Source organism: Cotesia glomerata, linkage group LG1, assembly GCF_020080835.1.
Source record: "Cotesia glomerata isolate CgM1 linkage group LG1, MPM_Cglom_v2.3, whole genome shotgun sequence".
Taxonomy (NCBI): Eukaryota; Metazoa; Arthropoda; class Insecta; order Hymenoptera; family Braconidae; genus Cotesia; species Cotesia glomerata.
In genome coordinates this window covers 27,626,564-27,644,160 of record NC_058158.1, presented here as the reverse complement: position 1 = coordinate 27,644,160, position 17,597 = coordinate 27,626,564, and the positions used below count along the sequence as shown (strand labels likewise).

The following is a 17,597-nucleotide window of genomic DNA, read 5'->3' as shown; positions in this document are numbered from 1 at the left end:
TAGCGGAAAGTTAAAAAAGAAATGAATAATAACGAAATTTGAATGAATTTAAATTTATTGCATTATGCATAATCATAATTTTTCATCCGATTTTTAAAATACTTGAATAAAATTTCTTCAAAAATCAAAAAGACCCAACGTAATATTTATTCAATTACATAAAAAATTTCTTGATTCAAGATGATCAAATTCTTCAAAATAATTTTTTTTATGAAAGATTTTTCTTCTTGACTGAAGTTTTTTTTTTTACTATCAATGCAGATATCCAAATGGACACCACCAAAAATAAGAGTATTATACCAAGAGATCATAAATCATACGAAATTAAAAAAAAAGAAATAAAACAGAATAAAGAAATTATAATTATAATTACTATACGAAAGTAAGTTTAATAAAACATTAAGGATTTAGTATAATGACTCAAAGGAAACCCTTTAAAAATCGGAGCACAATAGAAGTACATCAAGCAAGAGAGAAGGGGCGATAGAAGAAGATGTTAGATAAAAGAGATGATGATAAAAAATAAAGCTGAAGAAGAAGAAAAAAAGAATAAACTAAAGAGAACGTCTCCCATATTTCAATAAAGAAAAGAAAGAAGATTGGGGGAACGAGGCATAAGTTTTGCCAGGCGCTGTTTGAGCTCGAGACACCGAACCGCCGAGTAGAGGAAGGAACGGACATTATGAGTATAGACAGTAAAGCAACCCAGAAAAGACGTAGCCAAGGATGAAAATGAGAGGACGACCTGGGTAGAGCTGTAGAGAGTTTGCCTGGTGAAAAAGATGACGGGGTTAAGAGAGAGGTGAAAAGAGACGTTGGAAACTAATTTTCGCGATATTGGTTTTACAAAATTGGTTATTGATGTTCTTTTGTCGATGAGTATAACTAGTAATAGCGGTAGTACCGAAAGCAGTAGTGGCGGTGAAAAGATTTATATAAGTTAAACTTAATTATTTTTTATTATAAAATTGACATTTTACCACCATCACGGTGAATTCATTTTCAACTTTTTTATTGTAGAAAAAAAGATAAAAAAATATATTAGATTTTAAAAGTATTCTTATAGATACATTAAATTAAAGTTAATAGTAGATTGAATCATTTATAATTTATATATTCATTAAATTTTAGCTAAAAAATAAATTTTAATATAATGAAAATAATAAAAGTTGATTAAAATAACTGATGTAATCATTTGTAATATAAAATTTTCCAAACTTAACCTAGTCGGTTTATGTAACTCGGTAATGTAACTCTTTATTCTTAGAACCATCGTAAAATCTCCGAGAAAAGCTGATAAGCTCTTGCTGAAAACTGAAAACTCAAAATTCAGAATTTCCAAGAGCAACATACGCTCCTGTTTTATTATCTACTTCAAGTGAATATAAACAATAAAAAATTTATTTTTAACAAAATAGATATTAATTTATTAAAATTTTCATGTTTATAACTATTTTTTTTATAGAAAAATTTTAATAAACAAATTGAAATTTTTTATTCTTTTTACTAATGATAAAAATTAATCTTTAGTCAAATATATTCCTATAATTTTAACGTACAAAATCGACTTTTTTTTTAAACAATGTAATAACTCATAAAATTTATAAATATTTATCTTAATTGAAATAAACAAAACATCACAATATACTTCTTTATTTATAACTATGTTATACAAGTTGAATTTATTTCCTAAAAAAGAACGGGACACAAATGATACATGAGTCGTACAAAAACTACGAATTAAATATACAAAAAAGAGTTAAAAAATTATGTTCTACATAAACAAAAACAAGATGAAAAACAGTAACCTAGAGTCTGCTCTGAGCAATGCTGCGTTTAATGACACAAGTCTCGTGTCAAAATGTTTTATCGTTTTCCCACGAAAAACACGCGGTTTTCCTGAATAAATTCTCGAAATAGTATTGTTATACTAATCAAATTAAGTTTTGTACTAAAAACATGATATTAATCACTGTAATAATAGTAGTTAGAATTTAAAATTTTAATACTGAATATTCGAAATGTTTAGAGTTGTAAATATGAGTAATGGTTTTTTTTTTAATTCCTTCGGACTTTTCTCACAATTATTTAATCTTTACAAACTTCCGGCTGAATTCTTGGTTTTTTTTTTTTTATTATCCACACTAGCCCCTTTGTTGCTGCTACAGGCTCACCATATCAGGCACTACTACTCTCTGCAAATAGGTTTTTGCCTGGCTGGAAACTCGCCAAAAATCTGAGCGGAGCACGAACCACACGGATCGTCCGTTCTGATGTTCTGACAAGGAATCGGTAATTTTAGCGAATGCTGCAAACCGCACAAAAAGAGTGCTCAACATCATAGCATAGAGAAAGAGATATGCTACATAACACTAGTGGTAGGAAGAAAGCGTGGAAATGGAAAAGGCAATGAGAAACGAGAAAGAGAGGGGTGAAAAAAAAAAATAAAATAAAAGTGAAACGCACAACCACGATCCACTAGCTACTATCATCCAGCTTGAATCCCGACAAAGTGTAATTCGCAACCTCATATCTTTTTCTCTTCCACTGTAGCATCTCTTTTTCATAATACTTTATCACTCGAAATATGAAAAAGGACATAAAATAATGGTTCAGGAGTTTTTGAGCTTTTTTTCCCGCCATCCGACTATTTATTTCCCATTCATACCTTAAAGAGACTTGGAACCATTAAGTAGTCGAAGAAAACCTCACGGTGTACATATTTATGGCCATTCGTACCAGAAAAATGAATAAGTAAAAGTAATTTTTTTTTCTTAATATTATTTGCCATATCGTAAAATTACAGCAATTGAGAAAAAGATATTAAAAACTCGCGACTCGCATAAAATTGTTTCGTCAGTATTTCAATTGGTTTTAACAATTTATGACAAAGATAGCATGTCTTTCATTCAATAACAAGAATGCTACAGGGTGATATTATTCGCAACACTGTTAACGATCCATCAAGTCGATGAAAAAGTTCGGAATCTATTCTTAAAAAATAAATTACATTGTTATTAATAATATTTTTGATTTATTAAAATCATTAACATTATGCGATTATGATATTTAGTGTAAAGATATTGATTAGAATTACATACGGAAAGTTGGGATAATCGAGAGTTGCTTTCAACAAGACAGTATGCAAAGTGTTAAAACTTTTATAATCTAAATATTTAATCTTGTGTAAAGTTTATCTTAAGTTTATCGATTTATCTTAATCACTATAGTATACTCTGATATATAATACGTTGATAACACTTAGATCCTTAATTTTAACTAGAAATATGAGCTTTAGTCTAAAATACGAATTCCATTCTGTCGACAAATTGATTAAGTAATCAAGAGACACGGCTTGTCTCACGCAAAGTATGCATCTATCTCAATATGCAGCGTAATATAAGTGCAAGAAACTGTACCGTGTTCTAAATCCGGTGGAACTGTCTGTTAAAATCAATACTTCGATTTCGATTGAAGAATTAAGGATAAAAATATTTGTAAATAAATAAAATACTTGCGAGAAAGTACATTAATTGATCAGATTTTTTGACAATTACTTTGATAATTTTCAACAAAAAAAAAATGAAACAAAAAATTATCTCTGAGTATAGTCATAATTGTATCGAATATTAATTAGATACTAATAGAAATCTCTCCATTCAGCGAGTTATAAATTATGATTATAATTATGACTATAATCATAAGTCCCTGATTTAATATTCTCATTACCCGACTAGAAATTATATTGGGAATACCCAAAGTATACATCTGGGCCCCATTGGGTTCCAATGGGGCATGCCCAATAGGGAAATCCCAATGAAGCACCCAATTGGGAAATCCCAATTAAAAACGAAATAAATTATTGTCAATTTCTCTAGTTGGGATTCATATGGGATCTAAATGGGAATACCCAACGTGAAAATAAAAAATTTTTGGCACTTTTTTCCAGCTGGGATTCATGTGGGACCAAAGTGGGAATGCCCAATGTGAAATTAAAAAATTTTTAAAAGTTTTTTTCTAATTGGGATTCATGTGGGATCTAAATGGGAATACCCAACGTGAAAATAAAAAATTTTTGGCACTTTTTTCCAGTTGGGATTCATGTGGGACCAAAGTGGGAATGCCCAATGTGAAATAACAAAATTTTTAGAAGTTTTTTCTAGTTGGAATTCATATGAGACCAAAGTGGGAATACTTAGGGTGAAAATGGAAAACTATCAGTTTTTCAATTCATCACTTGCAAATGCATTATGTGAGCTTATATTATTATTTATTTATTTATTATTTAATTTCAATGCCAAGGCAGGATAGCCAGATGGCAAAAGTATACAAAAAGAGTTACAATAAAAGTACATGTATGACTAATGAAAATATAAAATTTCAAAAATATTAGATATTAAGAATTGATCGTTTTTCTTTACTTTACTTTGGAATACAATTATGACAAATACAAGAAAAAAAATAAATTTTAGTATAAAAATTGAGCATTAAAAATTTAAGAGTTAAACTCAGTGGTACAAATTATACAAATTATAGAAGATGATAATCTGAGATGATTGCATATATTAGCATATATTTGCTGTAAATTAATTAGAAATACAAATTAAAATTAGCCGTTAATTATAGAAAAGAATTAGGAAAAAAATTCATTCAACATTTTTAAATAAAAACAATAAAATTTAGTTAAGCTTTTTCAAATTTTACATAACTTTATATTTTGAAAAATTTAGTTTTACGAAATTAAAAATAAATTGTAACAAATTGGGATGAATTCGAAGAAAATTTTAATCCGAATTGAAATTTAATCCCATTACTCGGAGTTTCGGAATGAAGTAATTAAGCAATTCGCGCACGGAGTGAATCCGGAGTTTTTTTTAGCAGAGTCATCCCAGATTAATTTGGGATCAATTTCAGATTAAATCCAAATACTAAGTTGTTCGACTAAAATACACTTTTATGTTGTTAAAACAAGATTCATACGCGAATTTTTTTCTTCTCACTACAAAAAAAAATTTTAATTGAAAAAAATTTTTATTATCAATATGTAAAAATTCAATTTTTGAAGAATATCCAACTTTTGAGAAGATTCACATTTGCAAAATAATTTATGTTGTAAAAATAATTAAAATTTTTGATAATGAAATTTTTATCCATATAGGAAAATTTGGTAATTACTTACAAGTGAGGTCAACCCAAGCAAAGCTTTTTTCATCAAATTGAACAATTGTTTTTTAAATTGTTCGTTTTTTTATGTACTTTAAAAAAAAATCAAAAACATCAAAAAAAAATAAAATAGAAATTTTATCCAAAAACATGAAAGCCAAAATTTTTTCTAAATATCAAAGGCAAAAAAACTATCGAAACCTTTATTTTTTTCTTTCACGACATTTTTTCATCATAAATGCGCCGTAAAAACAAGCAGAATAAAAAAAAATCGAAAATGTAATTTTTCACCTAGTTATGGCCCAATATGGGGTTGACCCTAATGTGTGGTGCCTATTAGGCAACCCAATGAGGACCCAATAGGTCTTACATTAAAATTTCTAGTAGGGTTGTACGTATTATAGACCAAGCTACCTGCAGCCACTATATTACTGCTGAGAATAACGAATTTTGGAAAAAATAAACTTTGGTTTAATGACATTGATATTTTTAATCACAAAATAGATAATTTGAGTATTTTTTGAATATAAAAAAAAAATAATACTGTTATGACAAGATTCATTACCAATAAGTCAATAGAAAATGTGTGACAGAAGAAATTTGTAGAACCAACTATTCCAAACTGCCCAAAAACAAAAAATAGGTGATCGCTAAATAATAAATAAAATCGTGATGAAGCACTAATTCACAGCAAAACTTTTCTGATGATACCAATTTTAACTATAAAAACCCCTTTTAAAATATACGCATGCAAATGGCATGTTAAACTCTATTCCACACTATCTTACTTTAATTTTGATACAATCAGTATAGTGGCGAATAGCCTTAGCCTTTAAAATACACATATTCTCGTCACAAAATTTTTTTTACTCTTCTTAATTATTTAGATGATAAATTGATTATCACCGAAAGACATATTAAATCGTGAAGACATAAATTCAAGTAACGTCTTTTGTCTATTCTATAGTAAAGATATGAACATCAAAATATTATCCTTATTCGTTTAATAGTGTGAATTAATATTTAATATATACTACATTCACCTGGACAAAATAAAATAATTAAATAAACTAACGGCATTTAATTTCAGACTCTTAAAACTAGAGCGAAGATAGCAAAGTAGTGTTTAATAAATAAATATCAATAACGAACGCTGTCTCTCTGACATAGAATGTCAAGTCAATAAACTCGAGTAATGTAATAGTTTCAAAGTTGACGTAACCGAATTGTTGTAATTAAATGTAATTAATAGTAAATTTAGTTGCTTTAATTATTTTACTCTTGAAAAATATAGGGGGGGGGGGGCAAAATGGGGTACCCCCAAAATTTCATAAGAAAATTTTTTTTTTCCAAAAAGCTCTTTCAGCTTCCTAAAATATATTTTAACGTCATTTCCTACAATTTAAAAGAAAAAAAAATTTTTTAATTAAAAAAACAAAAAAAATTTTTCTTTCTAACTTTTCTTACAGTAATTTTTATCGTCATTGTGCATCGTAATAAATTTTTTTTCACATCTACGATTACTTTTTCTAAATTTTTAAGTTCTCGCTTTACAAATGAATGATTAAAAAAAAAAAAAAAAAAAAAATCGGGGTCATTGGTTCTATGCCAATTTTCGAAAATAAAGTTCTAATCTGATCTTCACATTTTTAAGGTCCTAGGAATTAGTTCTTAATATTCCTACGAGATCTGTCGGCGTGTGTGTATGTGAGTGTAAACCTCTAATGTGTTGAAGAAAAATCTTACTCAGAAAGAAAAATTTCTTGACTGGAGAACAAAATTCTTGGCTCAAGAAAATTTTCAGGTGCCTGAAGGAAGACTGAAGTTGTGTTGCCCGAAATAAAAATTTTTCTTGAAATTCTATTTTTGGTGGAAGTAATTTTTTCTTAATTCAAATTATCATAAATACTTGATGCAATATATTTTTACATTTGGTCAAGATTTTTAGATATTTTAGGGAAGCAGTGCCACCTACTTCAGCTGAGAAAAAAATTTTCTCACCTTGAGAAAATTTTTCTCTTGAATATTTGATACCCATTTTATATTATTTTAGCGTGCAATTATACATATTGAATGAAAAAAAATGATTCAACATTATTTGATCTTCCCATTTGATATGTTAATCAATAAAAATATTAATGAAAATTTACTTCTATCTTTATATTTAATTTTTTGGAGCAAGAGGCTGAATTTTCTCAAAACAAGAAGATTTTCTTGACTTAAATAAATTTTCTTGGATCGATACATATTTCTTAAAACAAGAGAGTTAATTTTGTTGGAATAAGTGAAATTTCTTGTGTCAAAAAGAAAATTTTTTTTTCGCTCAAGGAAATAATTAGGAAGAAAAATATTTTTTTGGCTCAAGTAAACCTTTTTTTCTGTGTAAACTAACCATTCTAAAAGAATGTCTTTTTCAAATAACTTCAAAATTTATTCTCGGATAATTTTTGATGTCATAATTTAACTATCAATGCTCAGAAAACTGTGTCAGAGGCCGCCAATTTCTTCAAAATCATTTGGTGGGCTTGTGAGATATTTAATTTAAAAAGTAAGATCTTCAGGCTTACAAGATCATTCAACTTGAAAAAATTTTCCTGAATCCCTAAACCAAGAAAGAGAGTGCAAAAAAATTACAAATGTTTTTTTTCGTGCTATTGTTTGGAATTACGTGAGAACTATGTCTAAAAAATTTTTCAGGAGATCCAAAAATTAGAATCTTCTCAAGGGAACTCTTTTTTTTATCTTGATATTATTTTTACTCAAGCGAAACCCGTCAAAAATTACTACAAAATTAAAAAATTTTTTTTGCTACTTCAATTTTTGTTAGGAGTATATTGCGTCAACTATAACAATGTTTCTTTTTTGGGTGATTTGTTCATCTCTCTGGGTTCTTTCGTAGACTTATCAATAAGAAAATGTTATTTTTTTAACGACATTTCATTTTCGGATAATGAAATTTTTTTTTCACTTTTTCAGGGGGTACCCCTGAAAATACCCCATTTTGCCCGCAAAAAAAAAAAATTTTTTTTCTCCGGCAACTTGAAATTTGATTATTTTTCTTCAATTACGACTGAAAACGAGAAAAATCAGCATATTTAAGTCCTTAAAATCATAACGATTTCTTAAGTACCCCATTTTGCCCCCCCCCCTCCCCTATCGATAATTTAAAGCATGAAATGGTTTGTATCTTCGGAAGAAAGTCAGCGATTCACGTGTATAACTTGGCTAGAATTTTAAAAAGGATTTTTAGGATTTAGTTAAAAATTAAACTCAACTGAGATCTGCACATGAAATAGTTAAGTTACCACTAGCACTAAAAAATGTATTCTATTCATTTCGCGAACAAAACCAAATTCTCCTCTGTAAATTAGTAAAGAGTTTGAAACAATAATATTTAATTTTCTCTGTTATTCAAAAATCTATTTTTAAAAAGGTGAAATAAACTTTTTTATTTCAAAATATCAAAATTTTCAAATCTAAATAATATAATCTGTTCTCAAAATTTTTTCACGTAAAACCACTGATACAAAAAGCTCCTCGATTGATATTTCGGAAAATTCTGTTTTTATTACTTTTCTTTGTTGATAATGCCAATCAATGAACTCAGGTGTTCTCTGAATAATAGCTTACTCTTAATACCAGATAAGTGTAGCAGAGAATTAATAGATATAATTGAGGAAGCTAATGAAGCTGGACATATCTCGAATGAATAATTTTTAGGATTTCCCCTTTTATATTAAAACAACTTTTCCACAATCATCATATAATAAAATTTCTCAATTTATTTATTTATTTATTTATTCAATTTTTATGTCAAGGCAAACTAGCTGAATGACAATAATATACATAATTTTTATAATAAAGTACACGTATAACAATTAAATTATTAAACAAGATAATCATCTTAAATTTTTATCGAAATTTATAAACAAGAAAATTTAGGGGAGGGTCGGGTAAGATGGCCCCCTGGGGCATAACGGCCCCCCTTCAAAATTTGGTCGAAAAATAATTTTTTTTTTCTTACCAAATTATCATAAATTTGATATATTTATATATTTTGGAGCTAATATAGGGAAACCTGGGACACAACGGCCCCCCTTAAAAATGAGGTAAAAATTTTTTTTTCACTTTCCGTCAAGTTATGACCTCTATAACATTTTTAAGATATTTTGGGCCAATTCTGATTGGCCAACTCTGATCAAAATTCGATTTTCGAGAAAACGGGGTAAAACCAATAACTTTCCGATTTTTGCAAATTTCCAATTTTCTTAGTGGGAAGTTAAAAATGAGAAAAACATTAGTATTAAGCTTTTGATAACTACTCAAGAATTTTGAGAAAGAAATTTATTACACAAATTCGCTGATGTGAACAACAGTTACAATTTTCAGGATACAAATTTTTATGCCAGTTAACTCAAAAAATATATAAGATGGTTGACTTCATAAATGATCCCAGAACTTCCTGCTAATTGAGCCGTGAACCGCGTGAAATTCGGTTGATTCATTCAAAATTTATTAGTTTTAAAATTCAAGAAATAGTGTTTTATGAAACTTCCAACAGACATTTGATCTCGAAGAGCTCAAAAGCATAGAACAGCCACCTCTTTGAGCTCGAAGAGTTCAAAAACAAAATAAGTGAAATGTTGAGCGCTTAGGTATGGAGTTAGCGGGAAGTTACAGGGATGGCTTTTAGGGTCAACCGTTTTCCTAATTTTTTTATTATTATTCATTTTATTTTCCTAATTTAAAAAAAAATCTATTCATTTATCTGATCTAATGCTATAATATTTATTAAACTCATGGGGGTCAAAGAATGATTAAAAAAGAACTTATACAATCATTTTTATTTTAAGAGTCTAAAAAAATGTTCATAAAAAAATTTCTTAAAGGTTAATCAAGCTTAAAAATATTAAAAAATCCTTTTATCAGTAAAAAAGTAAAAAGTTAGAATACATTTTCTGATAAAATAATTAATTTTCTGAGTGATCATGAATATTAATAATATGAAATAATTTTGAAAAATGCACAGATGACATATTTCAGTAAGCTTGATAAAAAAGACACAAGTAAGATGATACTGATCAAAGAGGTAGATAAGTTCAAAGACGACACTAAACGTCTTTGGACTATATGAGGCTCAATTGAAGAGATATGAGACAGCGGGAGGGAGCTAAGGGGGTATGTGAGAGTAAGGAAGACTACAGAGAGCACACGGGATTCATCAGCGAATAGATGATGCGTTATTGAGAGTTCCCTGAATGCATCGTCAGCAAGTACATGATCGTAAATCGATATAAATCGAGAAACCGATGAGCGGGCACTGCTGCCGCTTTAACCGAAATGATTTGTAGTACCCATCCAACCTCCGTAAATTAGGATTAGTTCACAATTCCATGAACTCTGGAACACACGCTCTACTCTCTACCTCCTTTCGTTCTTACTCATTCATACTCTGTCTCATTCTCTCTACTCTAGTCTCTTTTTCTCTCGACTGTACTCCTTCATCTGAATCGTGTTCTACTACATGACGACTCTACAAAGCGCAACGCGACTGCAATCGGTGGATTATAGCAGTAGTGGTGGAATCGTAATCAAAATTTCTGAAGGGCGAGACTTAACTACTAAGTCGAAGTCTGCTGCTGACTACCAGCAACCTGGTTATTATGGAGACCTCTCTTGAGAGCTTGAGGCTACAGACCGATTGGAATTGGCACCAAACCGACTTGCGACGAAGTCCCAAACTTGGGGAATAGAAACTGGCAACCCACTTCTCTACTTCATTTCATACCGTCTCTTAAATCTGACATTAGTTATGGATTATGCCGAATTATTTATACTCTCCTTTTTATTTTATTTTGTTTTATCTTATCTTACTTATAAATATTTTATATTTATAATCCCTTTCAATCCTATATTTTATTCAATGGAAATAATCTCAAATAATTAATAGAATGCCCGCATATTCCGAGGACATTTTATTTAATTGTTTCAAATATCATACGTGTATCATACTTTGAATCACTTAAGCTTGGCTTAAAATCATATTTTTAACTTTTCATGCGGATTAATAAGAATATGAATTTATAAACTCGTTTTGTTTATGGTTATCACCAATTTTTTTATTTACTCTGTTGAGTTTTTTTTCTGTAATTCATATAAACCTTAAAATTTTTTAACTTGGCTGAACAATTTTGTCGACTATTTTTAATTATAATATCTAATTTAAATTTAGGTAATGTGTAAATATATTATTTGGTAAAAATTCTTTGTATGATTTATTTAGATAGATAGATTTGTTACATTGTACAGCAGTAAGAACTGCCTTTTACAATTTTTTCATCACAATTGTACTGCCTCTCTCTATTTCACTGCGTTCGAATTTTTCTTTCAAATTTTCACTGCGTTCAAAGTTTCTGCCTTTCAAATTTCGCACATAGATATCGCAACCTGCTCTTTCAACTTTTTATAATCTCTGCGTATCTCTTGCGGCTGTGGACCGACTTGTGCTTCCTGTACTGTATTTACCCTATTCCTCACCTCTTTCGAAGGGCTGTTGGAATAGTGGCGATGGGGAAACCACAGAGAAAACCCATGCCAGTACAAGTCGGCTACCGGAGTGACCCCCGACGGTTGGTTTGGAACTATTCGAATAACCGTCGGGGCTCGAACCCTCGCCTCACGGCATGATGTACGAACGAACTAACGATATAATGACTTAGCCCGCTCGGCCATCCTGCCGCTTGTGTGATTTATTTATTATATATTAAATTTTTGCTAGGATGTACTTATCTCCATTATTGTAGAGCCTTAATATAGTCAGTAACGACTGACGAAACTTTAGAAATAAAATAAAAAAGATTTTGGACATAAGAGTTGTCCATAATCCATTTATAATACATCAATAAAACATTCAAATCGACAGAAATAAAAACAGTATTATTTTTAAGTATAATCGAAAATTTAGCTACAATCAAGTTTAACCGAGATTTTATCGATTTCATTCATAAGCCTTCATTTTCAACATACATCTATACGTCGCAGAAACATTTTATCTAAGTTTTAATTCTGCAAGACTTAAAATCCAAAGCAGAAGTTTATTTATTCTATACGTCTACACAACCCACCTTAGAAATTTATTTCTCTGAGCTCTGTTTACAATCTTCTCATCGAGTGGGAAAGTTCCTATCGACTCCTAACATTAATCCTCCAGGTCTTATGAGTTCAGAGATTCCCTAAAAAAAAAAAAAACTATAAAGAATTTGATAATGATGACTGATATGTTTCTACGACCATTGATCGCCGTCATCCTGAACGTGCTCCGCCATAGATTGACAATGAGTAATTTATTCATTATATGCATTCATACATTGTTCAAATAAAGTAAAAATTTGTTTTAACTGCATTCAAGGTAAATAGAACAAAATTTCAACTGCCGTTAAGAAATAAATATTTCGCGAGCAAAATAGGGTACTCCTTAAAAAAGTAAAAAAAAAAATTTCCGTAAATTTTCATCAATAAGTGATCTGGAAGAACTCACCTTCAGTCTAATGACTGAGTCTACATGTTGTGAAATAATTTTTTTTTTTCATGAAATAAAATTTTTGATCTTTTTAAGGGGTAACATGGGTTTCACGGTTTCAAAAAATCGATTTTTTAAAAAATGTTTTATTAAATTCTAGAACATCTCTAAAAAAGTGTCCTAAAGTTTCAAATCGATCCGAATAATCGTTTCGGAGATACAGTTTTAAAAAGTTGCGTGCTCAAGGCGCTATTGTATTGTCACTCAAAACTTTAAACGCGTTTTTCTCAAAAATATGTTATCAAAGACGTTGGTCAAGATTTCTCGAGAACTACTCAACCGATCTTGATGAAATTTTAGACAGGTCTTTGAGATGTAATTTACAAGGTCTAAAACGAAGGATTTTTTTTTTCAATTACAACTATTTAAAAAAAAATGCCGCGAAATTTCAGCTAAATTTTTTATTTTTTTTGTAAAAACCTCTGCCAAAAATCCAATTTTAATTTTTTTTTTTTTTTTCTTCATTCAAGACCTAGTTTGAAGTCTTAACTGAAGCACGTATTTTTTTTTTTTTCACTTCAAATAATCCTGCTGGGAGTTCTGCTATCCACGCGGACGCATTTTTTTTCCGAGGACTCGCCAAAAATGACGTCACAATGGCAGAGTTTTTAATATTTTTTTTTTTATTTCAGTAATCGCTTATTCAACATGTATCTTTAAGACAGTAAAAAGTTTGAATAAAATATTTCATTTTTTATATTAAAAAAAAATTGTTGAAAATAGGCCATTTTTTATATTATATGTTAATAAAATTTCTGTTAAAGATTTTAAAAGAAAGTTTCAATAGTAAAAAATTTTTAATCGAGAATTTTTTTCTTGATTCAAGAAAATCAATTTCTTCAAAATTCTCTTGTTTTGAGAATTTTTTCTTGTATCAAGCTATCTTTTTTATCAATATAAACAATTCTTGCATAAGTTCTTGATAAGTTAATAGAAAGTTATTAATAAATAATTGTTTTTATAAAAAATTATTAGTACTTTAGATCTCATGAAATTTTTAAAATTTTTAAGCCTAAAGAGTTATTGAAAAAATATTTTTCTTGAGTATTTAAAGCTATCTTTAAATATTTTAATAGTTGTTAGGAAAAAAAAATTTCTTCACTGAATTTTTGAGGTACCCCATTTTGTCCCTCCTCCCCTGCGTTTATTTATTTATTTATTCGAAAAATAATAACACTCAAACATATCGAAATATTTGAAAGAGATAGTAACAAAATGATCTCGATGTAAACGTAGACACTTGTTGAAGGGATGTTTTTAAAAAACCGAGTTAAATCCGATAATTCATCGACTCGAAAATTATCAATATTCAAAAAAAAAAAATAACAAATATTTCACCTCAAGTTTGTAAGTTATTTATATTTTTTTTATGAACAATGAAACACCTCGAATTATTACCGCTAACTGGGTGAGTGTGTTTGAACTCTGAACACGCAATATCGATTGTAATAAAATTGTGAAAATACTACTCGTAGCGTAACGAGAAACAATGCAGTTGTCGTAATTAATTTATTTACACTGGCGGAAGTTTGTTAAATGAATCTGCTAGAATACCACACGGACATAATTCTGTTAAAAAAAATAATAATAATAATAAATATTAAACTGTTCTCTAAAAAACATTAAATTTCATATTTTTATGCTTTAAGCTCGAAAATAACGAGAAATTCCAGAAATTGCCTGCTATTTTAACTATTTTTCAGTTTGTTGAAATGAAATTATTATTCTATTTTGCCTCACTTTTGTAAAAATTACCGTTTAATTTTAACTTATAAATATATTATTGCATTAAAAAAATATGATACCTATAAAATCTAATAATACACAAACTATACAATTTTTTCTTTTTAAATTTTGAACAAAAATCATGCTTAGTTCTAAAAATTACAAATTAATTGGTACAAAAAAATCGTAACTAAATGAGTGAAAGTATTCATAGCAAAATCAAATTAAAATAATTATCAAAAAACTATATGCAGCTAGAAAAATATTTATCTTTTATATTTTTAACAAAGCATCAATTTCTCGTTAGCAATTTTTGTTAAAAACCAGTTGAAATGGTATTCTTTGCAAATTGGACCCTCGGTTCTTCACTGGTAGCAAAATAAATTACCCTTAACAAATCCAATTAAATCCAGCCAAAAGCATTGGGAAAAGCGCTGAGACGTATACCACCGTTGCGGTATTTACTTACCCGCTATTTTCGCCCACCACCTCCCTGAGCACCACCTTCTCCCACTCCACTGTGGCACTCTTACTCCTTTCACCCGCTCTTACTCATACCGATACCGTGAATTCTGATAGTATATATATATATATATATACCTAATACGCGATAGGTCATGCTGCAAAATGATATTATATAATACTTATATACACCAAGGGCGCCAAAGTATACATAATATATGTATTTGATATCTATATGCACTTCCAATATGCATATATAATACGTAGGTGTATGTAGTATGTAGTATGTATTATATATAAATATATGACCGAAAACGATGATATAGAGTAAAGAGAATTGCTGCGCTACGCCGCGCTACGCTTACACTGTACTCAGTGATTCTATATAAGATGAAGAATCTGAAAATATGATTTTAATACTACTGCTCTCACCATATATCATGCTTTTGTCCGCCCACACTATTGTCTCTCAGTTATCCCTCTGTAGTAGGAAAATCTATAGGGAAACGATGCTACTCTACTCTGGGATCTCATGTTGAGAGAGCAACCACCGATCGAGTTAAGCTTCGTTACCTTCAATACAATGTTACTGATATATATGATATACCATACACGTTTAAGATAAACCAACCTCTAATTTATACTTTTTTAAACTTTGGTGACAATGAGTATAAATTATAAGCCATCTGCCTTCTGTTTTCTTTTTTTTTTTTTTTTTTTTTTTTTTTTTGTCCACCAATAGAAGGATTTTTAAATATTTAATAAGCTTTACTAATTGAATAAATAATTTTTTGACATTAGATCATTTAATGTTTTTAGTAGATTTCATAAAAATCTAACTATTGTATTTGTCCTTATGACGTAAATTTCCATAAATTTTGTTATATTTCGACCTAACTCGACGAACTGAGTCAGAAAATACATATGGCTCGAAAGTTTATATATATATATATATATATATATATATATATATACGATATGCCTGCTTGTCACGACGATAGCGTCAACAATTCTTAAGGGATCTCAATGAAACTCAACATACTTATTCTATCGACTACTAGGAAGGTCAAGTTCAAATATGAGCTTAATCGGTCAAATAGTTTAGAAATTACAGCATTTGAAAATTTGATACTTTCACTATTTCTCCCTCAAATAACTTTTGAACGCGTCGAGTTATTCGATTCCTGTAAATTGCATCTAAAAGCTGAGAAATTAAACTTCAATTTATGTGCTCATATTTTTTTCTAAAGCAAAAAAATCCATCTTTGGATCATTTTTAAGAAATTTTATTAGTAGATTTCATAAAAATCTAACTATTGTATTTGTCCTTATGACGTAAATTTCCATAAATTTTGTTATATTTTATCAATTGTATCAATATTTTTTTTCAGTTTCGTTGGCTTTGTTACGAGAATTATTGGCATTACTTGGGTGGAATACGAATATAGATTTATCTTTCTCATATCTGAAGGAGTAAAAACCAGATATGTAATTTGTTTAAGTCTGTTATATCAAGATATTATAAATCATATTCACTTACATCAAATCATCAGAATAAAAAAATCAATTGCAAGATTTGGGGTATTGGATGCACTGACTAACGACCCTTTAATTTGTGAATTCCGTTTTGAAATCAATCGAAAATCATCTGTAAAATTACTTCCTATAAAATTGCAAAATAAGGACTTGAGATTATTACCGAATTTGAAATTTGAGATCGATTTTGAGAATGATGAATGACTAAATTATTATCGTGAAAAACTATTATATTTTTTATCAATACAGATACTTCTTTTTATATTTTTTTCTTTTTCTAAATACTTACATGATACAAAAAAGATAAAAAATTAATAAATTGCAGTTATTATAACTTGATTTCAATTTTGATTTTTATTTATTTATGATTTAAGAATATATAATTTTTTTTTATAAATTTTTAAGAAATCTACTTGCATTTCGGCTGCCGAATGGCTTTTTTTTATTAACTGAGCTGTTAATAAACGTTTGTTTGAATCCTTGAAAAAAAAAGTTAGTGTAAAAATTCTTGTTTGACACACTTTAAAATTTACTAAATTCTAATACCACAAATTTATTAAATAGTAATAGAATTCCATTAAACCAAGTAGATTAATAATTTTCTTCTTCTTTTGAACAAAAAAAAAATTAGAAAAACGGTTGACCCTGAAGGCCATCCCTGCAACTTCCCGCTAATTCCATACCTAGGCGCTTAAAATTGCACTTATGACGTTTTCGAACTCTTCGAGCTCAAAAATACAATTTATGTGTTATTTTGAGCTCTCCGAGCTCAAAGAGATAGCTTTGCTATACTTTTGAGCTCTTCGAGCTCAAAAGTCTTATCAAAATTCGATGAAACACGATTTTTCTAATTTTCAAACTGCTGTAACTTTTTAATAAATCAACCGATTTTCACGCGGTAGGCGGCGATCGATGTGGTTTTTTGAGCTGTATAAATGACTTTGAACAAAAACATTGGTTTGATGAAAAATTTCGGAGTTATTACAAAAAAACACTTTTTTCGATTTTTTTCGACGATATCTCACGAACGCATCAACCGATTCTGACGTTCTATGTGGCGATCGATGCGAGATTTCAAGGTTAAGAGCTGATTAGTTTTTTAAGTTGATCGGTTCAGCCAATTCGGAGATAT

At 29.1% G+C, this 17,597-nt stretch overlaps 1 protein-coding gene across 1 annotated transcript in view; it reads right to left on the bottom strand.

The window, feature by feature from the left end:
- Positions 1-8,056: 8,056 nt before the first annotated feature.
- Positions 8,057-17,597, bottom strand: part of LOC123271629 (CD2 antigen cytoplasmic tail-binding protein 2 homolog) — an 11,242-nt gene continuing 1,701 nt past the window's right edge. The window contains exon 4 of the mRNA XM_044738024.1: positions 8,057-8,134. Within this exon, the coding sequence (XP_044593959.1) occupies positions 8,090-8,134 (45 nt within the window). The 3' untranslated portion in view covers positions 8,057-8,089. The remainder of the gene's footprint in view (positions 8,135-17,597) is intronic.